This window comes from Trachypithecus francoisi, unplaced genomic scaffold (genome assembly GCF_009764315.1).
Source record: "Trachypithecus francoisi isolate TF-2019V2 unplaced genomic scaffold, Tfra_2.0 Lachesis_group2, whole genome shotgun sequence".
NCBI lineage: Eukaryota > Metazoa > Chordata > Mammalia > Primates > Cercopithecidae > Trachypithecus > Trachypithecus francoisi.
The window spans coordinates 160,086,992-160,113,321 of NW_022681465.1; the positions used below are offsets into that span (position 1 = coordinate 160,086,992).

General features: G+C 50.2%; 1 protein-coding gene across 8 annotated transcripts in view; it reads left to right on the forward strand.

Annotated features, from left to right (window-relative positions):
• The first annotated feature begins 6,826 nt into the window (after window positions 1-6,826).
• The window catches only part of P4HA2 (prolyl 4-hydroxylase subunit alpha 2), a 36,270-nt gene continuing 16,766 nt past the window's right edge, over window positions 6,827-26,330 (forward strand). For 6 of the 8 annotated variants that reach the window (XM_033181308.1, XM_033181310.1, XM_033181304.1 and 3 more), the window contains exons 1-8: window positions 6,827-6,978; window positions 7,525-7,660; window positions 16,108-16,207; window positions 16,904-17,000; window positions 17,405-17,556; window positions 20,694-20,831; window positions 24,216-24,455; window positions 25,398-25,591. In XM_033181308.1, coding sequence (XP_033037199.1) covers window positions 16,126-16,207; window positions 16,904-17,000; window positions 17,405-17,556; window positions 20,694-20,831; window positions 24,216-24,455; window positions 25,398-25,591 — 903 coding nt within the window. In that variant the 5' untranslated portion in view covers window positions 6,827-6,978; window positions 7,525-7,660; window positions 16,108-16,125. Of the gene's footprint in view, window positions 7,208-7,487; window positions 7,661-16,107; window positions 16,208-16,903; window positions 17,001-17,404; window positions 17,557-20,693; window positions 20,832-24,215; window positions 24,456-25,397; window positions 25,592-26,330 lie in introns of all 8 variants that reach the window. The other 2 variants (XM_033181307.1, XM_033181305.1) reach the window with 2 other exon arrangements.

The following is a 26,330-nucleotide window of genomic DNA, read 5'->3' on the forward strand; positions in this document are numbered from 1 at the left end:
TATAAGACCAGATTACTGGATAGGCCCTATTTCAGAAGCAGTAGGGCCACCACTAGGTAGCCCCACTCAAGCTGCACCTCTTGCTGTCTGTGTTTGGCCTTCAGTCAAAGCAATGGCCAATTGAGAGTCACCCGGTCCTTCCTCAGTCTCTAAGGGGAGAAACCTAGGGTGGGTTGAGGATTGTTTCCAGGCTCCAGTGGACAGCTGCATGCAGAATGTGCTGAAGAATACAGATGTGGATCCACATATACAGTGCCCTCTGTGTGGCATTGGTTGAACCTGAGGGCCTTGTTCTGGGAAATTCCATGGAAGGCCAGATAGTCGTAAACCCTGACCAGACCTCCAGCTGCTGCAGTGGTTCCAGGGCCTGCAAGAGTCATCAGCATTCAGGAAGGCTTCAGTGCCAAGCAGTGGAGCTTGCCCCACTCCCCTTCCCCAAAACAGGGATCACAGATGAGTAGGAGGGGAGGAGGCTGGGGCAGGGCAGGCTGAGGAGGCCCCTGTTTAGAGTTAAGGGCTATGCCCCACCCACCCTCCTATTCATCCAATTTCCTGTCCGCCCAGCACAGATGTTTTTACTATCCCTTCTGGGGAAACACCAGGTTCTTCCTTCTGGGTGGGGATGGCAAGCAGACAAGTCCAGACTGCTTCAAGGAACCAATGGCCAGGGATATTGTCTAGGGACAGCATGGAGGTAGAGCCTCATTTGGCAATACCCTGGCTATGCTGGGGTGAAAGGTCATAGGCCTTGCCTGATCTTGAGCCTGGGAAGGGTCTCTAAGACTGGGTCTAGGTAGGCAGTACCTCCTACTAGTAGCCTTTCCCTCCCTAGACAAAGTTGCTGGGTGGGCCTCTGCTTACCTACTAGTTTTTTATACTAGACAGAGCCCCTTTGACATGTGTGGTCCCTGAATCCCCTGCCTCGACCTCAACTGGTGATCAGCAAATGTTTGTTGAGTGAATGCATAAATGAACAGCATAGAGCTGTTCCAGAAGTGAGGTATGGCTTTGTTCATACAATGTATTTGGGGAGAAGGGATGGGAATCTCTATAACATGCTGTCATATGTGACTGTTAGAGATGGTTGTGGATTCATTAAGTGACACACACTGGGTGTACTCAGTGAGGTCTGCTAAAGGCCACAATAGTGGGAATGTCCACCCATTCATTTATGTATTTTTGTTCACCACTTCCTGTCTAGGCTCTGGGTGCCAGACCCTGTGCTAGAGCTGGAGACGCAGTGATGAATAGGTTAGAGGCAGTCCCCAGGAGGGCCAAATGGTAAATGAAGTAGACATTGAATGAGGTCAGGTAGCATGTATGAAACTCATCCATGAGGAGTTTTGGGGCCTATGACTCCAAAGCCATAGGCCCCAAAAGGATCTGGCTCAGGCTAAGCCCAGAGAGGCTTTTGAAAGAAACAACCTTGGCCGGACACTGTGGCTCAAGCCTGTAATCTCAGCACTTTGGGAGGCTGAGGCGGGCAGATCACGAGGTCAGGAGATTGAGACCATCCTGGCTAACACGGTGAAACCCCATCTCTACTAAAAATATAAAAAATTAGGGGGGCATGCTGGTGGGCACCTGTAGCCCCAGCTACTCAGGAGGCTGAGGCAGGAGAATGGCGTGAACCCGGGAGGCGGAGCTTGCAGTGAGCCGAGATCGCGCCACTGCACTCCAGCCTGGGCAACAGAGCGAGACTCCGTCTCATAAAAAAAAAAAAAAGACACAACCTTTTGGGAAGAGAGTGTTCTAGGCAGGAGGAATAACACATTCAAAGGCCAGGGAACTAAAAAGTGCCTGGAGTGGCTGCAGCATCAAGTTTAAGGCTGCACATAAGAAGAGAGACCATCAGGGCTGAATAAAGGGGATTGGCAGCATTGGTAGGATTTGTGTCTATCCTTCGGTCCATGGAATACCTTTCAGAGGTTCTGTATGGAAATAACATGATGGGCATCACATGGTTACAGTGTCATTCTGCCTGTGGAATGGAGTAAGGATAGAAGGAGCTGAGTAGAAGAGTGGGCTAGGATGGTTTGTCCAAGTGAGAGATGGTGGTGTCCTGGATTTGGTCTGCCACAGCAGGGTTGAGGAAAAGTAAGTGAACGGAGAGAGATCCACTGGGTAAGATCTCCAGGGGGGGCATGCGGTGGGAAAGAAAAGGGAAGTCACTGGGAGATGGTGATACTTGCTGAGATGTGGGAAGGTTGGAGCAGAAGCAGTCTGGGTGGTATGGGGTGTGCTACGGGGACAGGTGTTTCATCCTGGCTGAGTCTGCAACTGGAGATGCCCTGAAAGCAGTGGTAGGGGAGTCCCCACACGGGACGACCCCAAACGATCCTGAAATGGTTGGGATTCTGAAGAGAGTAGCACTAAATGCCAGGGTGATCAGTAGAAAGCATTTATTAGGAACATTTCTCGGTCTCTGAGGGGGCTGCAGTACATCCTCCAGGCAGACAGCGAGACAGGGATGTTCTATCTAGGTATGCCTGCTGCAAGGGGAGTCTGGATATGGAATTTATATGAGATTTTAAGGAATTTGGCTCAGGGTCGGGGCTAGTTTCTTTCGGTGTTTTGGGCAACCATCTAAACACCTTTATCAGTGCCTAGGAATGTTTAAGGCCCCAGCTTGGGCTCAAGCCTACAGGAAAAAACCTTCGGCTGTCTGAGTCACAGAGTGGTCAAGGCATTTGGTATTTGTCAGGAGAGAGAAAAATGTGGGGGAACCTGGGGGACCCTACATGAGATAATGAGTTCACTTATCAAGAGGCCACAAAAAAAAGGCTGTGATGATGTGGGTCTGGAGGGCACCCAGGCTGGAGATTCAAAACTGAGTGACAGATTTACATGGGTCCAGAAGCCTTTGAGGGTGTGGGGGAATGTTAAATGTAGTGGATTAAATGGTGTCCCCCAACCCCACCAAATTGCATTCATGTCCTACTACCTGGATCATGTGAATGTGACCTTATTTGGAAAAAGGGACCTTACAGATATTATTAAGTTACAGATTAGGGGAGCTATTATGGTGGTTCCAGGACCTGTAAGAGTCATCAGCATTCAGGGAGGCTTCAGTGCCAAGCCTCCTTGGATTACCTGGGTAGACCTCCCAATCTGCCCTGGATTACCTGGGTAGACCCTACAGCCAATGACAGTTATTTTTATAAGAAACAGAAGGGCAGACACCGAGGAGAAGGGCAGGTGAAGATGGAGGCAGAGATTCGTGTGATACAGCCACAAGCCAAGGAACTTCTGAGCCACCAGAAGCTGGAAGAGGCAAGGAGGGGTTCGCCCCTAGAGGCTTCAGAGGGAGCACACCCTGGTAACATTTTGATTTTGGACTTCTGGCCTCCAGAACTGTGAGAGAATAAACTTCTATTGACTTAAACCACCCAATTTGTGGTAATTTGTTGTGGCAGCCCCAGGAAATGAATAGATCAGGAGCCCAGATGGAGTCTGAGGGTCTTACGTTAAGCACTGGGTGAAGTGAGGCCGCAAAGGCAGAGGTCAGAAATGGTATCTTCTGGGTGGAGGCAGGTAGAGGAAAAGGAATGTAAAGACAAATGAATTGCCACTTCCTGCAAGGCAGGAAGACCAAGGAGACATGATCCTCAGAAGTCCTGCCCCTTCTCAAGGCCTCAGATTTTTAGGAGGATACCTGACCAATGCTGTGGTCCTGAGCCGCCTGGACTCCGTGAAAGTCTTACTCATGCCCTTGGAGACTAAATCCTACAGTGTGGAGCAAGGTATTGAGGAGATATCCATCCATTCAAGGAGTTAGCAAATACTTATTGAGCCCAGTTCTGTGGTGGGAAAATGGCAATGGATAAATGTATGCATAGTTTATGTACTCCCAGACCTCCCAGTCTGGGAGGGAGGAAGATGTTACCCAAGCGATGATTCAATTTTATCAACTGTGGCAAGTGTTATGAAGCACATAGAGACATGAGAAGCTGTTAAGGGAGGTTTTCTGTTGTTTCTTTTTTGAGGCAGAGTCTTGCTCTTGTCACCCAGGCTGGAGTGCAATGGTGCCATCTTGGCTCACTGTAACCTCTGCCTCCTGGGTTCAAGCGATTCTCCCATCTCAGCCTCCCTAGTAGCTGGGATTAAAGGTATTTGCCATCATGCGCGGCTAATTTTTTTTTTTTCCCAAGTAGCTGGGACTACAGGTGCCCACCACCATGCCCGGCTAATTTTTTGTATTTTTAGTAGAAATGGAGTTTCACCATGTTAGCCAGGATGGTCTCGATCTCCTGACCTTGTGATCCGCCTGCCTCGGCCTCCCAAAGTGCTGGGATTATAGGCGTGAGCCACTGCGCCCGGCTATGACCAGCTAATTTTTGTATTGTTGTAGAGACAGGGTTTCACCATGTCGGCCATGCTGGTCTCGAACTCCTGACCTCAGGTGATCCGTCTGCCTCAGGCTTCCGAAGTGCTGGGATTACAACCGTGAGCCACTGTGCCTGGTCTGTTATGGGAGGTTTTGACCTACTCAGGGAAGTAAGGAAAATCTCTCTGCCTCTGAGGGAATCTGAAGGATTCTGAAGGTTTTAATCAGAGGGGGAAAATTTTTTTCTAGACAGACGGAACAGCTTGTACAAAGGTCTGGGGTGGGGAGGGCGAATGGCCAATTAGAGGGACTGGAAGAAGTTCGATGTGGTTACAGAAGTGAGCAGAGGCCAAACCATGTGGAACCTTATAAGTCACCTTTCGATGTTTCTCAAGATCAGTGCAATTTCCCATCTGCAAGTAATGGGCTCAGATCTGCATTTTGAGATCATCAGGGTTGTAATGAAGGAGAGATGAGAGGGAACAAAAGTGGAGGAGTAGCCAGTTAGGAAAGTGTTGCCGTCACTCATGTGAAAAAGATGGAGAGAAGTGGGTGGATTAGAGGGAGATTTAGGGGTAAAATTGAACAGACTTGGGATAAAGGTGAAGAGTCTGGAGACGAGGGAGAGGGAGCTGCTAAGTATGACTCCTAGGCTTCTGGTTAGGTAACTGATGGGAAGTATTTCCTTCAGTACAGCAGTGAAGACAGTATGTGTGGAGGTGGGAGATGTGGGGGAGAACAAGAACTCTGTGTTGGACATGTTGCCATTGAGGTGCTGTGGACACTCAAGTGGGGATGTACACTGAACAATGAGTTATATGAATTTGGGGTTCAGCAGTAAGGATAAGGGTAAAGAGAGAAATTTGTGTCACCTGCGTGTAAAGAGAAGAGGGAAATGGAAAGCCTAGACTTGAGCTTTGAGGAACCCCCAAACTTTACTAATAGGGAGAGGACGCTGAAGAAGCTTAAGCAGAGGTGGCCATAGAGGATGAGGGGAAACCAAGGGAAATCAGTGTTCCAGGGGGGCAGTGGCCATCGCTGGGTGTCAAACACTGCTCAGGGCCCTGGCAGATGAGGTCTGAAGAACAGCCGTTGAATTTAGAGATTGGAGGCTATAGTTTATCGAGACCTGGTTTGGTGCTGTTAGGGAGCTAGAAGGCTGATGGCAGGGCCTGAAGAGTGGAAGAGACAGCTCTTTTAGGGCCTGAAGAGTGGGAGAGATGTGAGGATGAGGAGACAGCTCTTTCAAGGAATTTTGCTGTGGTTAAGAACAGAGATACTCAGTGGGGTCGAATGAGGGTTTTGTTCCCATAGCAGAGACTTGAACACATTTATAGGCCAATGGGAAAGATCCAGTTGAGAGCGGATGGTTGAGCCTTCAGGAGAGAAAAGGGATGATCCATGGGACAAGCTCCTGAGAAGGGGGAGGAGATGGAAGGAAGCTTCTGTGCATGTAGCAGATGCAGGAGGGTTTCTGTGTGGTTTTAGCCGGGCTCGGGCCGGTGGCTGACGCAGGCAGGAACAGTGGCTCACCCATGCTTTATGTGTATTTCCGTGTGCGTGCTCTTGCTTTCCCCAGGTCTGGGCTGCCTGCCTGGCCCGTGTGCCATAGGGAATATCCACACTGGGGCCGGGCGGAGGCTGGGCATCTCCCGCTCTGGGCTTGCTCCCTGATGAGATTCTCAGACCGTGTTTCCCCTCATTCATGAGAGGAAGGTTCACAGAGCAGGCGTGGGAACTTGCCTGGCCGCCAGGGCCTCCTCCCGCTCAGGCTGAGGTTTACTGCATCTCTGTCCTTATTGCCTTCTAGACTGGATTGGCTCAACCAGGTGTCCACTCTTTTTGGCCCATGGCATAAAGAAGGGTTTGGGCAACCCACTGTGCCCCAGGTTGTCCCCTTCTCATCAATCCATCACCCCTGCACATGCCACCAGGACTGCCTGAACTGCCAGGGACTCTCTGAACCCCTCTGGGAGCTCAGTCCTGGGAATGGGCCTCCCAATCTTGGTCTCCAGGGGGTGGGCCCCAGGTCTCTAGTCTTCCTCAGGGTCTTCTCCACTGGTCTGCCTCCTCTCCTGATACCCAGTTCCTAGCCGGGGTGACCCCAGCCTCCTGTGTTGGGAAGAAGGGGCCCGTGTACCCGGCAGGGCCCCTCAGGCAATGGGCATGAGCGCAGGCAGGGAAATCCGTCAGACTCCAGGGACGCTCTCCCTACAGCCCCAGCGCGGGGATCGGGTCGTGGCGACCTCTCCAGGCGCCCAGGGGCTGGGGAGGAGGGCGGGCCAAGGCCCGCAGGTGGGGGGCGCCAAAGCCAGGCGGGCGCGGAGTACGTGCGGTGGGCTGCGGGCGGCATGAAGGGCGCGGGCCGCCAGCTCCGGCTCCAGCTTCACGCTCCGGCTCCCGCTCCCGCGAGGTCGGGTAGCCTGGGCGTTCCCAGGGGTCGCAGAGAACTGCGAACCCCGCCGGAGCCCCCGGAGCTCAGAGCCTGGACGCAGGCGGGCGTGTGGAGCGTGAGGTGGGGACGTGGCGGCGGCTCAAGTGGGCGGAGCCCCAGCCGCGGCCGGAGGCGGAGTCGCCAAGGGAGGAGGCGCCAAGCTGACCGGGCGACGCCGCGGGAGGTTCTGGAAACGCCGGGAGCTGCGAGTGTCCAGGTGAGCGCCCCGCCCGCTCAGCCGCCAGATCAACCCCAGGGCTGGGGCCGCCAGGCGGTGCGTTCTGCCTGCGCGGGGCTGAGAGGGGCCGGGGCCGGGGCCAGGGGTCGCGCTGCTAGCCGCCTGCAAAGCAGTCCGGGCCGCAACGCTGCGCCCTCCGCCCTGTTTCTGCACCCGTGTGGGTTCTTGTCTCGCCGCCCGCAAGCCTTCCCGAGCTCAGGGTGGTGAGGTCAGCGGCGCCCTTCGTGCGGTCCCCTCGGCGGTCGGGCGGGCCTGGGAACTTGGCAGCCCTTCCCTGTCAGGCTCCCGGGAAGTGGCGGCCTGACCCCGGGCTGCTGACTGTTGGGAGCAGGGGTGCGGCGTCCGCCTGGCCCTGAGGGGCCGCTTCATATTGGCTAGGCCCGTTTTCCACCCCCCCAAGGGCTGGGAGTCCGAGGTCTTGTCCTGGCAGGGTCCAGCTTGGAGCCCATTAGATGGGTCATTGGATCAGAAAGTCTTTTCTCCCCCAGACATCCTTGTGGAACCTGCGTTGTTTTTCCTTGGCAGCTGCGGAGACCCGTGATAATTCGTTAACTAATTCAACGAACGGGACCCTTCTGTGTGCCAGAAACCGCAAGCAATTGCTAACCCAGTGGGACAGGCGGATTGGAAGAGCGGGAAGGTCCTGGCCCGGAGTGGTGTGGTGAGCGCTGTGCTGGAAGGGAATGCGGGCTGTGGGTACTTGGTGGAGGACTGGCTGCCTCTGGCCAGGGGACTTACCGGAAGAGGTGACCCATGAGCTGGAGTGGTCAGAGGAAGGCTGGCAAGAGGGCACTGTGGACAGAGGAACAGCCTATATGAGTGGGAACAGAGACCTTGGCCAATGCCATTCCTTATGGCATTGTAGTGGAAGCAAGGTGATGGGGAAGGAACACTGTAGGGGATAACTGTCCACGGACGCTGTCCACAAGACCCTGGAGTGAGACGATGTGCCTGGTACTGTGCCGTGCATATGTAAGATGCCCAGTTGGCCCTCGCAGCATGAGCCTGGATCAGGACACTTCCTGCCTCAGGTATTGCTGGGCAGCCCACGTGGGCCCCTGGCCTTTGTGTTCTATTTGATCCTTTAAGATGGTGCAGGAGGATACAAAAAATTGGGTGTGGTGGCGTGTGTCTGTAGTCCTAGCTACTCGGGAGGCTGAGGCAGGAGAATCACATGAGCCTGGGAGGCAGAGGTTGCAGTGAGCCGAGATCGCGCCACTGCACTCCAGCCTGGGCGACAGAGCGAGACTCCATCTCAAAAAAAAAAAAAAAGAAAAAAGAAAAACAGATGATGCAGGAGAGCATTGGGATCCCTCCCAAGACTGAAATTGTTGTCTTTTGCTGTAGAGTGACACCCGAGATTTGTGCTTCTTGATCTGGACTACCTGGGGCCTCACAGCCTCAGCCCTCTTGTAGGAGATCCTGTCCTAAGAGCAAGGGCTGGAGTTCATCACTTTGTAACTTGGGGCATTCTTAAGTATCCCAGACTTTGCAGAGATCCATTGTCCACCTAAGAATTTATAGGATGTTTTTGGGATCTGCTGCTTGTTCTCAGCCTGTATCTCATCTGACATTAATGGGTTTCATAATTTAGTCTCTGTTAAATGAACTCGAATTTCCTTTGGCTTGTACTTAAACTGCCCCTGAAGTGCCCAAGGTTTAGCCTCTCACTGTGGTTCTGGGCCTCAGGGCCGAGTCTCTCTGTTTGCTTCTCCCCACTCACAGAATGTTTGATCTTTGGATTCTTTTCTTTTAGGGCCTCCTTGTTCTTACACAGTGGAGTGTCCACTGTGTGGCCCAGCCAATGAAGCCACGTAGCAAGGATGGAATGAGTTGGCTGGGGGCCTCATCCCAAAGATGCTGTCATACTGGATCACCCTAGTTCTTTAAGAGCTTAGCAGGGAGACTTGGTGACAGCTTAGCTGAGACATTGTCTGTGGCATGTGATAGGCCCTTGTATCCTGTTGAAAGCTCTGCATTGGAGTACTCTAGACAGTGTAGACAGTGCTTACTTAGTCACTGGTTTAGACTGGCCCCAGCTGATCTCAGTTCATCCCTTGAGTGCCTCCTGCCTATTTGGCTTCTGACTAGAGCGTGCCTGGGGCTGGCACGAGGGAGGAGAGAGAAGAGATGGCTAAGGCACTATTCTTGCCTGTGGGTAGCTCGTACTCTGAGATTGCTGCTTCATATTGGCAGCTGGCCATGTGCCAGGGGAGGAGCCCAGCTGTGAGTGCTCATCAAAGGGAGAGACTACGTGGGTGCAGCTCTGAGGAATGAGTCGGTTGAGGGAATCTAGGGTCTCCTCATTTCCTAAGAAGGCCTCCCTTTTTCACTCTGCCCTCCCACATCCTTGGGAGGGTCTGAGACTGTAAGCAAGGCCTTGGCTGATTTGTGGCCACGCTGGCTGATAGTGTGCAGAGGGCTAGGAGGTGTGTCTCTGGCTCCTGGGGTCTGTCAAGAGTTTACTGTTAGGCAGATGGAAGTTGGCAGGAAAAGCTGTGATGCAAGTACATGCAAGCCCAGCAGAGTGCTGGAGTGAGAGTTAAACTTCGGGAAAGTTGCTCACATCTAACAATTTGGACATTTGAAGTTCCTTAGGGTAAGACATCAGCCTGTCCTGGAGCAAAGAGGGCTGGAAGGTCCTGTGGTCTGTGGGCTTTGTGCTAGGGACATGGAATGAAGGGTAGAAAGACAGTTTTTTTTTTTTTTTTTTTTTTTCCCTCAGAGCAGAGGGGAATGAAAAGTCTGGATGATTTACTGGAGCTCTAGAAGAGAGTTCTTGTTCAGTTGGTGTCATTGCAGGGCAGAGGATTAAGTGTTTGGGTAGAATGCTCTCCAGCTCAGATGGAATCTGTCTGAACCTGGTAAGAGACCAGCATCTGCTCTGGACCTTTCAGGAAGTGCTTGCTTAGAGTGTGGCCTGTTTTGTACCTGGCACTCTGAGGGCCAGGGTGTAGTGGAGATCCTCAGGCCTGGGTACTTGTAGGAGCCTGGAATGAGCAGATCAGAGGCATGTACGTGTGTGAGATCCTAGAGTATTGGTCCAGTCCTTCGCCTTTTGCTAGAGGACGTTGCTTGATGAGCTTTAGAACCAGTGATTGACCAGTTCCAAGGTTATCCCCTGATGATCAATGTACTACATTATACCTGATTTCAGTCTCTCCTGAATTAAATGTTTCATCTCTTGTTGAGCTCCTGGGACGTGGAGATCGCCCAATTTCTGCCTTGTGTGCATCTTCACTGTCCCCTAGTCTGGACCTTCTTTCTCACCCAGGAATCAGCTGACTTGGGCTGGGCAGCTGGCTGCCTCAGGTCCACTGATGTTTCTCTGCTGCCCTTGGTACTAATGATTGACATAAATTATGCCTAGTGTGGGGCTACCTGCCAACATCTGTCATCATATTCAGTCCTCCAACAGCCCTACGAGATATAGGTCCTAGTATTGTCTCTATTATATACGTGGGGAAACTGAGGAATCCTGTAACTTGTCCAAGGTCACAAAGCTGGGAAGTGGTATAGAACTGGGGTTTAACTTTTAGTATGTCTGACCCTAGGGCAGGTGTGCCTATCCATTCGACTGTACTGCCTTGCCCTGAGCTGGACTGGCTGGTTATTTGTGAGTGCTGTCTTGTCTAAGGTAGGAGTGACTGCCCATCTGAACTTAAGGGACCATGGTGCTGTTTTCTGGGTCCATGTTGCATTCCTCCCTCTGGTGAGATCCAGCCAGGGATGTCATGGACCTGCTTTATGAACCTTTGGTGTAACCCATGATAAAGTCCTTAACCTGGGCAGGCATGCTCTTCCTGGGCAAAGTGTGGCTCCTCTGTTTGGGAGTCCATTGCACTTTAAGGTAACAGATAGATTACTGAGTAGGACTGGATGGCTGCAATATCTAGCAGAGTGTGTTTTGCGTTTGACTTTTGGTTCTGTCATTGATTTGTTGTCAGATGTCAGGTATGCAGGAAACCCTCTCTCAGCCTCAGCTGTTTGTCATTTGTATCTATCTTATATCTGAAATGGAGGTACTTATCTAGCTTAGAAGGTTTGGGTGAGAATTAGATAATAGAAATGAAAGATTTTTGGAAACAAATAGTGGTTATCTCAGACTAGGTTCCCAGAAACAGCCTGAGACAGAGCTTAAGTACTTAATGCTTTATTGGAAGGTGTAATTGCAGGACAGCCAAGGTGAGGGAAAAGAAAAGTGAGGTGCAGGCCCGTGTGATGGCTCAGGCCGTGTGATGGCTCCGGCCTGTAATCCCAGCACTTTGGGAGGCCGAGGCGGGTGGATTGCCTGAGGTCAGGAGTTTGAGACCAGCCTGGCCAATATGGTGAAACCCTGTCTCTACTAAAAATACAAAAATGAGCTGGGCATGGTGGCACACGCCTGTAGTCCAAGCTACTCGGGAGACTGAGGCAGGAGAATCCCTTGAACCTGGGAGGTGGAGGTTGCATTGAGCCAAGATTGCGCCACTGTACTCCAGTCTGGGCGACAGAGCGAGACTGTCTCAAAAAAATTTAAAAAGTGAGATATAAAGGAGGATGGGAGGTGGTGTTTTAGCAAGCTGGCTACTCTGCACAGAGATGTACTCGGTTACCCTATGAGGGCCCTTTGGTAGCCACTGGGGAGACCAGTCTGGTACTTCAACAGTCTGGAGATAGTGAGAGGAGCCAGAGATTCTAGCTTGCGCCTGGATAGTCTCCACCACTGAGCTGAGGCAAAGTAAATGCCCTGGGACCTGGGAGACGGGTGAGACCAAGAGGTTGCAAGGTGGGACATAAGAGGCATCCAATATAGTGGTATATGGATTTTATCCTCGAGTGTAGTTCCCTTTTATGAGTTAGTCTCATCCAGACTGCCAAGTCTCTGCTGAGACTGTGACTGAAAACCCAACTTGGGTTTTGCATGTCGATTTTAACAGCCTTCTCTGCTACTTCATTGTCTAGTTACTGAAGCAAGACTTCGTGGTGGTGTTGATGGTATCCAGGTGGGAAAGTGGAAGTCAACCACTGTTCATGTACTAGATAGAGAATGTATGTGGATAGATACAGATAAACATCTTGGCTTTATTAGGTTCTTGGTGAAGGAGAATATTTTTCACATAAAGTAGTTGTTGAAGATATGAAACCTGGCATGGTGAGATGAGGCTGGAGAGGGCAGCAGGGCCTGGTCACACAGTCAAAAGGACCCTTTGGGCTAAAGAGTTTGGACTTTATCCTGATGACAGTAGAGAGCCAAAGGAGGGCTTTGATAAACCATGCTGGCTACTTTGTAGAGCAGAGGTGGGAGGAAGGCCAGATGAGATGTGGAGAGGCCAGTGTAGTGGGGGCCAGGATGGCTGTAGGGGAAGTTGGGGTGGCTCAGATCAGGGTGATGACTGAGGCTCAGGAGAGTAGGGTGCCCCCCATACTTGCCTAGGGTGCCGTGACAGCAGCTTATGGGCCTGAATGGACATCCACATGCTTTGGTGGCAGGGTCTCCTGGAGCCTCTGGATCCTCTTAGGCTGAACACACAGGTCCTTTCAGCTCTGTTATCCTAGAGTTGGGGGTGGTGGGGAGCCGTGTCCAGTTAGGTTTTCCCCCTTCATAGAAGGCAGGCAGCTTCTTGTTCAGTGCCAAGCAAGACCAGTTTGTTCTCAGCAAGCTCATGTTCTGTCTCTAGGCTGTTAAATACATTGTTAAAACTCAAGCTGTTGCATTTGGGTTGCAGCTGGGAGCTTGGCAGAGGGTCTGCCTGATGAGGTAAGGAGAGAAGCTAAGGACACTGCTGGTTTGCAGCTGGAAACATCTTTTCATGGCCATTTGGCCAGATTGTCAATGTCTTTTCCAAAGATCAGGCTTGGTGGGACCTCTGGTGTATGTCTTGGAATTGCCCTGTGTTTAGAAACAGTGCCAGTCGCCTGATGGGTGACTCACTGTTGCTGGGATGTTGGCAGGTGTTGCAGGACCTCCCTGTGGGGGTCCAAACACTGGGGCTGGCAGGGCCCCTTTGGAGTCTATTTGAGAAGGACCTGCTTTGTTTTCTTTACATTTTAAGCATATGATAAAATAATTTTAAAAATTGCTATAGAATTTCTTGTAGAAAGAGTAGAGAAACAAATAAGCATAAAACTAAAAAGAAATTATTTCACCAAGATAGAGCCAGACGTATAACTCTTTTCTTGCATCTCTCTGTATACACACATACATTAATTTTTCCCTGCCAAAATGGAATTATAGAGTGCATATTGTTTGGGGCCCACTTTTCTCACTTAACAGTATGCTTTGATCTCTCCATGTTGATATATAGTATTCATTCTTAATATACTCCATAAAAACTCATTGTATAGAAGAAATGTAAAATCTTCTATTGTTGTAGTTTCCTAATTTGAACAAGTCTGAGGTGAAGTATTTTTCATTGTGTTCCTGGTATGAGGCAGGCATTGTTCTAAACTCTGGGCATGCAGCACAGATAAAACTCAGTATTGGTTTTCTGCTCAAGGCTGGTGTCACTTTATTTTTCATAAAAGAGAGTTTGACATTGTTCACCTCCAGACATATTCCACTTGGATTTTGAGGGTTTCTGGCAGGGTTTTTGGCAGCACTGGACACTTTGTAGGGGCACTCAGCAGGTACACATACTTTCACCTACTCTGTCTTAAGCTGTGGGCATAGTTATAAGATGGGATGGGGATTGGCCTTTCCCACATTGTGGGGCACAGTCCCTCTTGGATGCTGCCTCTTCCCAGTCTAACCCTAATTAGAGGACTTTTTGTACAGAGCCTTTTGAGTTAAGGAGCCCAGGCTTGGGAGAAATGGGGTAGGGCTCCAGAGTACCCTTGCCTGAGATGTCAGTGTTGATGTGGTAGTCTGGGAGCTGCTACTTGGAGGTGCCCAGCTCTCCAGGCTAGCAGAGTTAGTTATCCACTTTTCCCACCAGAGTAAGACTTTGCAGGCTCTTGGTAGGCAAGTCATCTGTGATTACCTGTGATTCTTTGAGGCTCTGCCCAAACCCCATCTGTAATTCTTTGAGGCTCTGCCTCCAGGCTGAGATTCAAGAATGGGCTCAGTCTAAGCCAGATCGCACATTCCAGAGAAATGACAGCTGGTATTCATGTAATGAAGAAACCTGGCTTTTCCCTGAGTGCTGTGAGGTATGAACCATAGATGATAGGAGCAGAATGGTTTGAAAGGAATGGACAGACTTCCTCCCTGGAATTTGACCTCTAAAAAGGTATGCAACTGTAGCTGGAGACACACCTGGGGAGAGATGCTGGGTTCCCCACTTCCAACCATGTCTGGTTTGGAATCCTGCCTGGGCTCTGTTCTCCCACCACCCCAGCTCTGAGGAGCAGTCAGCTGGTCCCTTTCTGTTCACAGATACATCCTCCCAGCTCTATGTTTTCACTGTCCCCTCCCTACATACATACAGAAGGAGCTGAGCCTGAGTCAGTCAAGTGTTTTGAGGAACAAGGAACAGACACCCAATCCCTTAGGTGTAAGGGGCTTGTGCAAGCAAGAGAGAGGCCTTCTGAAATCCTGGGATAGAGAAGACAGTATAGTAAGGCCTTGAAGCAGACCTGTGGCTAGAACTAGGAGGGCCTGGACTCTGCCTCAGGGCCAGCCCAGGCCTACTCACTTTCTCTTGATGACTTGCTCTCTTCTGCTGCTCTAACTCCCTAATGGACTGCTCAGCACAATACTGTCTACCCTGCAGCAGGTTCCAGGTTGAAAGATAATTGTCCTGTGTGTCTTGGGACCCCTACACCTAGACTATGATAGGAAGACTGTCAGCTCTGCAGGCATTTGGCATAGGCATGAACACATGGGGCCATTCACTTATTCTTTCCTTGTGATAGAGGATGCCATTTGCAGATGGGAGTTGTGGTTGGCCTTCTCTGAGCCTAACCTAGAATCTCAATGGATTAGGATTTCTTCTGAAAGAGTAAGATGAGGAATGGTGGGTGTGCTGTGTGTCTAATCAAGTATGGCAGGCAAAAAATTGATGAGCTGGCATTAGCTTAGACTTAGAATTCTGTCAGATAAGGCTTACGTTTTTTGGGGAAGCATTTGTATTTCCTTTGTTTTGCGTGTTTTCTCTTAGTAAATTTCCATTTGAGCACTCCCATAGGGTGCTCAAAAGCAGGGCAGGAAGAAGACTGGCAGAGCTGGGGTACAGATGGGTGCTAATCCTTCAGCACAGTCTAGGCTACATGGCTGAGCTGGGAAGACGATATCTGAAGCTTCTGTTGTGGACTGAGGGTTACTGCCAGTGGGGCTTGTCTCAGGTTGTGCCTATTTCTGGGCTGATGAGAAGACAGTAGCTGGCCCCTTTCCCATGTCAGCAGCCCAGCCTGAGGTTTTGGCCATGTGTAGCATATTCATTTTTGTATCCTGAGTGCCTAGATCAGTGCCTGGCATCTGCAGGTCTTCAGTAAATATTTGTGAGTGAATGGTGACGGGCCAGTGAGGACAGTGTCTGCCAAGGAGCCTTACTACAGGAAGAACACTGTCTGCCCAGGAGACTGTCTCCCCTGACTGCTCTTTCTCTGGCAGGTGCAGACTGGGAGGGGTTAGTTGTATTTCTCTTCTGGCTGGCCATCTGTTGTACACCTTAGTTTGGGTGTTGGTACCCTGGAGGATATTGTGTCAAATTATCTTTCTGTTATTGTCTCTCGTGTACTGTTACCTCCTTGTGGGCAGGGACTTGTTCCCTAGAACCTGGCGCTGTCCTGGCATATGTCTTGGAAGATAAGACAGAAACAAACAGCAGTCTGTGAAATAAGAAGGAGTGGGCCAGAATCTTGGACTGATAGACCGATGGAACCAGAGCTGACTATACCACCCTGTGATTCCACCTTCCCATGGTACAGGTGGTTGCTGGGAGTGGAGAGGATGGGCTCTCTCCCTAGGGCATATGGCTTCCCAGAGCAGGGACCAGAATTGAGCACACATCACTGGCTGCACGCGCTTTGTTCTTTCTGCTGTTTATCCTTTTTAGCTTCTGTGTGCTAGGCCAGGATTTTGGTATGTTTGATTATCTGCATATGTGTTCACATGCCTATGTGTCTCCTCACCTAAATTACTTTTTCATTTTGTTGATCCAGTGATTGTCATTGAATGCCTTTCAGACACTTCCCTCTGTGACCATGAAGCTCTGGGTGTCTGCATTGCTGATGGCCTGGTTTGGTGTCCTGAGCTGTGTGCAGGCCGAATTCTTCACCTCTATTGGTACGTGCCAACAGGACTGTCGTCTCCCTGATCCTTTGGCTCACATGCCACGGATATCTCTGGCTGCAGCCTGTTCTCATTTAGAGTGGGATAGCCTTAATAACTGGTTTTGACCAGTTTTGAGAAGAGTGAAACTGGCAGAGTTGCTATTTTCCCCTATACGATCCCAGTGATCTGGTTGTTCAGGAAGCCAACCGTCTGAATTGGGTCTTTCTCCCTGGGAAGTGCAGGCTGCACTCGGGCTCTCTGGTCTTTTTGACCACCTTGCCCATGGACCAGAGAGTGGTTCTGAGCAGCAAATCCTTTGTATCCTGAGGATCAAGCTTTTCCTATCCTTCTGACCTAAAGTTCAGAGCTTTTTATCCTGTGATGTGCCCCCAGGATATCCATGCCCGAGTGTCATGACCAGCTATGTAACAGTTGGAGAATGAGATTTAGGTCTACTTCTTGAGTGGCATCCAGTGCATTTATCTCAAATGTCCAACTGGTGCCTCTGCCTCTTTCTCCCTGAAGTTGGGAGATAGGACCCCATGAGTGCCTAGGCCCCCTTTAACTCCAAGTCCCCATGATCCCCAGAGAGCTTACGTGTTCTTATCCCAGGGGACTTGCTTCTGTGCTGGTATTCTGTGCTCCAAGGAAGGAGGCTGGACATCCCTCTTCTGTTTCTCATTGGTGCCTTTCTTCTCTCTCTTGCAGGGCACATGACTGACCTGATTTATGCAGAAAAAGAGCTGGTACAGTCTCTGAAGGAGTACATCCTTGTGGAGGAAGCCAAGCTTTCCAAGATTAAGAGGTGTCCTAAGTCCCCATACCATCCTTAGTTGGCCCTTCTTCCCTTCTGCCCCTCAAGGAACAAGGAAGCCACTCAGCGTACCTATTAGAGGAAACCCTTGAGAGGGTGATGTGGGGCTGGCCTGGTTACTTCATGTCAGTCCTTGAGAGGAGCTAAGTGCATGGGCTAAGGAGTCACTGTTTATTTTGTATTTAAGACCTTTTCCCTTAAACTGGGGGTCCCAGCTCTTATCTAGATTAAGGGGCTAGAAGTATCTGTGGGGAGTTACTGTATTCATTTTTCATTGCCTCTTGATGAAAAGGGCCCCAGCACCTGGCACCAGGGACTTCTCACCAGGGAAATTATCACAGGTCAAGACCTATGTGGGTGGACGCATTACTCTTCCTTTTCCTCTGGTTCCACAGCTGGGCCAACAAAATGGAAGCCTTGACTAGCAAGTCAGCTGCTGATGCTGAGGGCTACCTGGCCCACCCTGTGAATGCCTACAAACTGGTGAAGCGGCTAAACACAGACTGGCCTGCGCTGGAGGACCTTGTCCTGCAGGACTCAGCTGCAGGTGAGGAATGGTGAGCAGGTGCTTGAGTGAGCCCATATGTTCGTGTGCTCATGCCTGGGCTGTTATGTCTGAGCCTGTCTTGATCTGGGTGTTGGTGGGCAAGTGCATTATGTAAACAGGACCCTGCTGGTCTCATGGCTCTCTCCCTTCTCTGTGGGGACCTGGAAGTTGGCTGTCCTTGGTTTTTAACGTCTAATGATGGTTAGTTCTTTTTTTAGCGTCCTTTTTTTAGTGTCTGTCTTTTCTTATTTTTTGCTAATGACATTTTTCCTATTATGCTTTAGTGATACATGTTTATAGAAAAGTTGGAAAACACAAAAACAAGAGAATTATAATTCTTAATCCAATTGCCTAGTGGTGAGCATTATTAAAATTATAGTTTTTCTACCTATGCATATACATTAAAAAATGGCACTGTACATACATACCAGGGCGTGCAAACTCAGTTGCTTGGAGGGACAAATGAATTTACAAGTGTCAAGTGGGCTGGATGGTGGGACCAGGGCAAGTTGGGGAGCATAGGTCTCATCTAAATTCATTCCTATTCATATCTTTTACAAACAAAGTGTATCTGTTGGTAGATTTGTGACAGAAGAAAAAATTCTTTCTGAATTTCACCATGTTGGCCAGGTGAGCTTCTTTGTATGCTATTCAGTGTTCTTCTGCAACGTGGTTTTAATGTCTGGATGGTGATTACCTATCAGATGGTGATAATCTGTCATAATACTGTCAAATATGTAAAGTAATTGGATATGGGATTTTTTTCTGAATTATCAGCACCTTTTTACATATTTCTTGGTGTATACTTCTGATTTTTTTTAGGGTAAATTCTTAGAAGTCATATTTACAGGTCAGAGTGTGAACTTTTTAAAAGCTTTAAACTAGACTTGATGCTTTTATTGTGATAATACTTTTTATGCCCTAATACTTTCCTGTCAATAAGAAGAGATGGTAGGGTGGGCCTGGCGGTGGGCTCTCCTAACTCCTAGCCCTGGGTTTAGTCCTCTGGACTCACTGCCTTTTTTTTTTTTTTGAGACAGAGTCTCACTCTGTCACCAGGTTGGAGTGCAGTGGCGTGATCTCGGCTCACTGCAACCTCCGCCTCCTGGTTCAAGCAATTCTCCTGCCTCAGCCTCCTGAGTAGCTGGGACTACAGGCACGTGCCACCATGCCCAGCTAATTTTTTTTTTTTTGGTATTTTTAGTAGAGAGAGGGTTTCACCATGTGTTGGCCAGGATGTTCTCGATCTCTTGACCTTGTGATCCACCCATCTCAGCCTCCCAAAGTGCTGGGATTACAGGCGTGAGCCACCACGCCCAGCTGCCTTTTTTTTTTTTTTAAGGGACAGAGTCTTACTGTATTAGCCCAGACTAGAGTGCAGTGGCTATTCACAGGTGTGATCGTAGCACACTATAGCCTTGAACTCCTGGCCTCACGTGATACTCCTGCCTCAGCCTCTTGAGTAGCTGGGACTATAGGCACAGAGCCACCGTACCCAGCTCTTCACTGCCTCTTTTCTCTGAGTTGTGAGTGCTGATTAACTTCAGACTAGCTGTCTCTCTGGCTGAGACATTTTAGCCCATGTGGCCAGACTGGGTTGGGCTTGGGGGCAGGGTGGCCTCTGGAGAGGGATTGGTGAGCTCAGCCAGGCTGGAGCTGTGCCCAGTGAGCTCACTGCCTCCAGAAACCACGTCTGCCTTTCCCAGACTCCCGCCTCTCCGCCTGGGCCTGCAGCTTGGGACAGGCTGTTCTGCCTGCACGGCAGGAGACTAAGCCTACCCAGATGACCTCCCCTCTCCAATCTTGTTCTCCACACCCTACACTCACACCATCATCTGGTTCCTTTGGAAAACCTTATGATTACCTGGAAGGAGTTAGGTCAGGCCCAGAGAATAATTGGTTGTTTTCATCTCTGACTTTGAGTTCTTGCCCCTGAAATGAATGGGGCATGCTGACAGTGTGGCTTTTCCTGGCAGCATGTTCCCCTACCCCCGCCCCACCAGATTCTAAACTCTTTAGAGTCCCTGACCATGTAGCTATGAAGACAAGGAAGGCAGGGTTACAGCTTCTTGGTCCCTGTCCCCAGTTATGGCTGGAAGTTGATGTTTAGGTCTGAAGTCATAGGTTGCAGTGGATATAGCTACTCTTGGGGAGAGGTTGGGGAAGGAATGGCCTTGTTCCCCTTTCATTTCTCAGCTTAGAGGCAGAATTGAAGGCCCTAAGTCACCCTGGGAAGGCTTGGCTCCCACCTGGAGCTCTGGGATTGTGAGAGGTACACATCTTTACAGCTAGGGCTTGGAGTCCCAGAAAAGCCTCCTTGGAGTACTTCTGTGGTCAAAAGCTCTCCCAGGCTTCAGGCTGTGGTCTTGAGCACCATAACTGGAGAGCCCATGCCCTGAACTCATTGCAGGTCTGAGGGGTGGGAGTACAGAGGAGAATAGGCCCACCATGGTCTCTCAGGGGACCGACCTTGCTGGGCTGGTGCAGTCCCACCTTGGTCCTTGGCCTGTCTAGGTGGTCCCTCAGCTGTCAACCTAGGGGGAGGGGGATGACCTCCAGGACTTTCATCATCACCTTTATGGATGATAAGTGCCAGTAGTCAGTAATGAGGGGCCAGCTCGGCTTCATTAGTTAACTGCCATTGTCCCTTGGACTCCTCAACTTGAAATGGGGGCTGGAAGTCTGTGTTTACCTGACTGGCCCAATTACCCTGGATCAAGGTTTTCGATGGGATTCATTTTCCACTGAGTGGTGGACAGTTCTTCCCTGAGTCCTCTCCCGTGCTCTTCTCAGTTACCCTCTCTATCCTCTGTTTCTTCTGTCTCCACCAACTCTGACTGAATGCTTTGGAGCCCAGACTTCTAGACTCCTAAATATTAACCAATATGGGGGGCTGTTTCTACTTAGTTCCAAAGAGCAGCACGGGAAGTAGGTACAATGAGGACTAAGAAAGGAAAAGTCCCCATAGACTGGAGTAATCAGGGACAACTTCCTGGTGGAAGGGGCAACAGCCTTTGGGGGAAGGGACGGGGAAATTTCACTAGCCAGAGACCCTCTCTCTGGCTGCCTCTCTGGTCCCAAGTGGAATTCTGCCCCTGGATCAAGGGTAATCTCTTGTTCTAACTCTCATTTGGAAGGTTTTATCGCCAACCTCTCTGTGCAGCGGCAGTTCTTCCCCACTGATGAGGACGAGATAGGAGCTGCCAAAGCCCTGATGAGACTTCAGGACACATACAGGCTGGACCCAGACACAATTTCCAGAGGGGAACTTCCAGGTAATTCACCACTCCAGGCATTGCCTGTCCCGCATGTGTCTCTTTAGTGGCGGGACAGGTTGGAGCCACCACCGACTTGTGGCCTCTACCCTCAGGTGCACCTCTGGTGCACCTCTTGGCTCACCATTTTGTGTTAGACTGCCTCTCCCATGACAGGTTTCTCCCTCAGCCCCTGCCCTGCCACCTCCCTGCATGTATTAGCCAAGGCCCTCTCCTCTTGTGTCTCAGAGAAAGCCAAAGTTCTGCTCAGGAACCCCCTCTGCCTCTGTCTCCAGAGCACCACACAGATCTGCGTTCAGACCTGCTTCCTGTCTCCCACCCTCCAATGTCTTTTCATCTAAGACTGATCTGGGCTTAGTGTCCCCCTGTCCTGAGTCCTCTTAGTTACAGTCTCTGCTCCTATACATTCTGTCTTCACCTCTCCGGGTTCTACCCTTGAGCTCACATATAGGCTCTATTCTTGCTCATCTTACACTTGCCTCCCTCAGTGTCTGAGACTCTTTTGAGTCTTTGCTGCTGATCCATCTCTTCTCCCCTCCTGGTTAGGCTACTGGATAGAGTAATCTACACTCTATCCACTTTTCTGGTTCTCGTATACTCCTGAACTCACAGTATCTGGCCTTTTTCCCCCCTGTTCACTGATCCTGTTCTTGCAAGGTCATCAGTGGCCACTTGGCTGGTAAACGCAGAGAACAAGGTTCACACATAATGTTCTTTAACTTCACAGCAGCATTTGACAGATGGATTGCCTCATTCTTCGTGATGTTCTCTCCTCCTTTGAATTCTGGGATACTGATATCTGCTTCTCTTTTAGCCTCTCTGGTCATTTTCTCTCAAGTGGCCCATCTCCCACTGACTTCCCAGTGTTAGTGTTTATAAGAAGATGTTTTGAGGGCTACTGGAGACCAGTAAACCCAGCGATTCACTGTGTGAGGCCCATGCAGACCCAGCTTATTCCAGCTCCAGAGCCCCAGCTGCCCACTTTAGACTCCATTAGAGAGAGGGCAGTTCAGGGCACCTGCAAGATCTGTTCACCCTGTAGCCTTGAGATTGGTTGCTTGGAGAAGGGAACCACACCCTGGCATTGACCTCTCACATTCACTCAGCAAACCCATGAGTGTCCTGAATAGGGATATGGAGCAGAAGGGAATTATTCCCTAGGACTCCATCCTTACCTCATCTTCTCCCTGAACACCTTCCCCAGGTGAGCCCCGCCATTTCCATCACGTGAGGTGGATGACATCCAGATCTGTGTTTCCTGCCAAGGTTTGTCTCCTGAGCTTCTAACCAGCGTAGACAGATGCCTTTGGGACATCTCTACTTGAATGTTCAATGGACTTCTCGAACTTCATGTGTCCTGAACTGAAATCCTCATCTCCTTGTGAACACTTTACCTTCCCCCTCATCCTTCTATCTCAGCAAAAAGGACCTCCATCCTCTGGCTGCCTAAGCCAGAATCCTAAGGCCTATGGATTCTACCTCCTTCTCTCATGTCTTCTGTACTTATCCCCTGACTCCAGCCTCACAGCCATTTTTTCTCAATTTGATTATCAAAATACCATCCTGACTTGTCTCCTACTTCCAGCTCACTGCTTAAGACCATCCTCCATATGGTCTTAAGCACACATTTTTTTCACATGAGTTCCTGATTACTATGCTTAATTTCCAAGGCTAAACCCAAACTCCTCCTGTGTGTGATCTTTGGGGTCCTGCATGACTCCATTTTCCTGGCTTCCTTGCCCTTTGTACTCAGCTTTGCCTATCACTCAGCTCTTTTGTCTCACCCCTCTATAGGAATACCTTTACCCATGTCAGCTGGGCTACTCCATGTCTGATTGCCTATCAGCACTTAGCTCAGCTGTCACTCTCCCAAGTGCTCTCCAGGGAGTAGACATTCGAATTGGCTTCTGGGGAGGATGCTGAGTGCCAGGGAGCCATTCTTAGCATTCTTGGCATCTGGGAGACATGTTGATAATAGCTACTGGTCATTAGCATCCTGGGGATCATAGGAGACATCTTCATATGTCATCTCATTGAATTCTTGGAAGAAGCTCTTTACAATTGATGCTATTATCTTTATTTAGAGATAAGGGGACTGAGACTTAGAGAGATATGGTACCTTGTCTATAGTCACACATTGGTGGGCGCCCTAGTGAGGCCAACACAGACCTAGCTTAGTCCGGCTCCAGAGCCCCAGCTCAGTCAGCTATGTTACTCTGCCCCATCAATGTAGGTTCCTGGGCCTGCAGAGCCAGAGGAGACCTGTGGAGAGGGACAAGGGGCTCCAGGAGCCCCCTAATCCCTGGCCTACCTATGGACTTCATCTTGTGTTTACTCTCCCCAACTTCCTATTCCTCATTATTGGTTCCTGAGCCACCGGGGTGAGCAGACCCTGGTTTCTGAAGCACTTAGCCTACTGTGTAGGGGTTTCATTCCAGGCAGAAAGAGCCTTTTCTGAGTTCTTTTGTGTCAGCCATGCCCCGGTTGCTGTTAATGGGGCCGTGGGGAGTCTTCCTTGCTTTCCAGGGAGAGTCACAGCCCCTACTTCCCCTCCATGGTATCTGCTTTCTCATTATTCTCTGAGGAACCACACACATAGTCTTTCCCATCTTGAGCCCACCCTAAATCCTGCATCTTCCTATAGCTGCTTCTTCATATTGGCTTGAAACTATCTTCATGGTCACTTTCCAGCACTCCCCCTACAGCAGATGACCTTTGGTCATAAGACCCACTGAGCTGATACTCAGCAAGGTCCCTGCCACTTAACAGCCAAAGCTGGCACTGCAACCTTGGCTCTTGGCCTCCCTTGATGTCTCTCACACCACTCCCGCTCCCTCTGTTTCTCCTATCTTTAGTTCTTTCTCAAGGTTACTCATTGTCTGTTCTTTCTGGGTAGGTGTTCCCTGGAGCTCTGGGCTCAGCCATCTTCTCCATTCTTTCCTTAGAGTTCCTGCAAGCGATTTTCCTCACCCATAGCTTGGTTGCCACCTAAATTTATGTTTTTTATATTCAGCTAATTTTCCCATCCTCCAGACTCATATGGCAAGCTGCCCACCAGACATCTTCTTCTCTGTGGTCCACAGGACTTTCCCACTCTCCTCAACGATGCTTCCTGTTGGGTTTTTGGGGCTCCCCCTAAAAAGACCCCTTCCCACTTGGGGGACGGGGAATCTGTGAGGTTGGCTGTGAACCCCAGTCCAGGGCAGGGCCATCTGTCTGTGCTCACTGTGTCAGCGGCCCTTCAGGATATGCGGTCTAAATGTCTGATGGGGTTCTGCTTGGTAGTGCCCCCCATCCAGTGGCCCAGGCTTTCCTTGAAGGGGGAATCTCTTTCCCTAATGCAGAGGCTCTTTGGAGCCTCACAATTTACTTCCCTTGCTGTAGGAACCAAGTACCAGGCAATGCTGAGTGTGGATGACTGCTTTGGGATGGGCCGCTCAGCCTACAATGAAGGGGATTATTATCATACGGTGTTGTGGATGGAGCAGGTGCTAAAGCAGCTTGATGCTGGGGAGGAGGCCACCACAACCAAGTCCCAGGTGCTGGACTACCTCAGCTATGCTGTCTTCCAGTTGGGTGATCTGCACCGTGCCCTGGAGCTCACCCGCCGCCTGCTCTCCCTTGGTAAGGAGATTCTAGGGGAAGGTAAGTTGGGAATGGAGAGTGGCAGAGGAACTGCACTGTGCTGGCGTCTACCTGACCCATCTCCTGGGACTGAGTCAGTTTACCCTGTCACTTGGCCAGTGACTAATGCATTACTGACTTTAGGACCAATCCAGCTTCTTACTAGCTCCTTACCTCAATCCTGGCCTTAGCTTTGCCCAGTCGCTGATAGATACACTCAGGCCTGTGGCACTTGTGGCCCTTTTTAATAAGGACTCTGCATTACGGTGTATCTGTCACCATGCAGGACTACACAGGGTGGAACCTTTATTGCATCAGGAGCAACCCAGGAGTCAGAATGTACTTTAGGATTGCTACAATGACAAACAGTGGCGGTGCTATTAGAGGCCTGAGGTCTAATAGTCGGACTTAATATGGCATTGATAGTGCCTTGTGCTGTTGAACTGAAGAAGGCCAAAAGCACTGTGCCTTTAAAACTCATCTACCTCTTTTTTTTTTTTTGAGGCCGAGTCTCACTCATCCAGCCTGGAGAGCAGTGGCGTGATCTCAGCTCACTGGAACCTCCACCTCTGGGGTTCATGAGATTCTCCTGCCTCAGCCTCCCAAGTGGCTGGGATTAGAGAGGCACATGCCCCCATGGTGTATTTTTTTTTAGTAGAGATGGGGTTTCACCACGTTGGTTAGGCTGGTCTCGAACTCCTGACCTCACATGATCCTCCCGCCTTAGCCTCCCAAAGTGCTGGGATTATAGGTATGAGCCACGGTGCCTGGCCTCTGTTGGTTTTTCGGTTACGAACAGCATACTCTGGTTAGATGCTGTGGAAGGTAGAATGCAGCATGCAAGTGAGCTGCTGGGAGAGAAACCCTTACAGAATAATTTCTCTAAATGACCTAACAGATGTTTGTGGTTTCCTTTTCCTTCTCATTCCTTGCTTTTTCTAGACCCAAGCCATGAACGAGCTGGAGGGAATCTGCGGTACTTTGAGCAGTTATTGGAGGAAGAGAGAGAAAAAATGTTATCAAATCAGACAGAAGCTGAGCTAGCAACCCCAGAAGGCATCTATGAGAGGCCTGTGGACTACCTGCCTGAGAGGGATGTTTACGAGAGCCTCTGTCGTGGGGAGGGTGTCAAACTGGTGAGATGTGTGAGGGGGGCCAGGGTGCCAAAACAGTAGACCTGGACTCCGGCTCTGGGTAGGCAGGTTTGGGGAAGGTGTTCTTCATTCTGTAGGTACTTTTTTCAGTATCTCCCCCAGTTTTTCATGGCATCTGTGAGGCTGACGTGGATATTCTCTGAATTAGGAAAGGAGACTGTCTCCCCTCATGTCTCAGGTAGAGTGTTGCTCCTCTAAGTTACCACTGAGCTCACCTCCTTACCCCAACATGTCCCACTTTTTGCTTCACTCACTGCTGTGAAGAAAACGATGGGTGGACGTACCTCAGGCCCCAAGAGAAGTCATGGTATAAGTGGAGAGTAAGTCTCTGTGGTAAAGACACCAGCATGTACCAGAGCTTGGTATTGAGCCTTTGAGAGCCCTGGGATCCTAGTGCTTCCTGAGGAGGCTCAGGTGTGACAGGCTCTCGGCCTTTTCCATGCCCCCGTCTGCATGGCTTCCACTGGCTCCTCCACCAAGAAAGGTTTCTCCCCTGTCCCAGCTCTTCAGACCTACTCAAGTCTTCATGAAAAGGGTCAGAAATTACTCTCTGCCATGGGACTTGAGGATGTGAGGTGATCTTGGGAGAGAAGAAAGATTGCATGATTTGTGGGGTGTCACTTCATGCCAGTTAAGCTGAAGGGGCTTTTGTTTCCTTCCTTCCTTCCTTCCTTCCTTCCTGCCTGCTTTCCTTCCTCCCTCCCTCCCTCCCCCCCTTCCT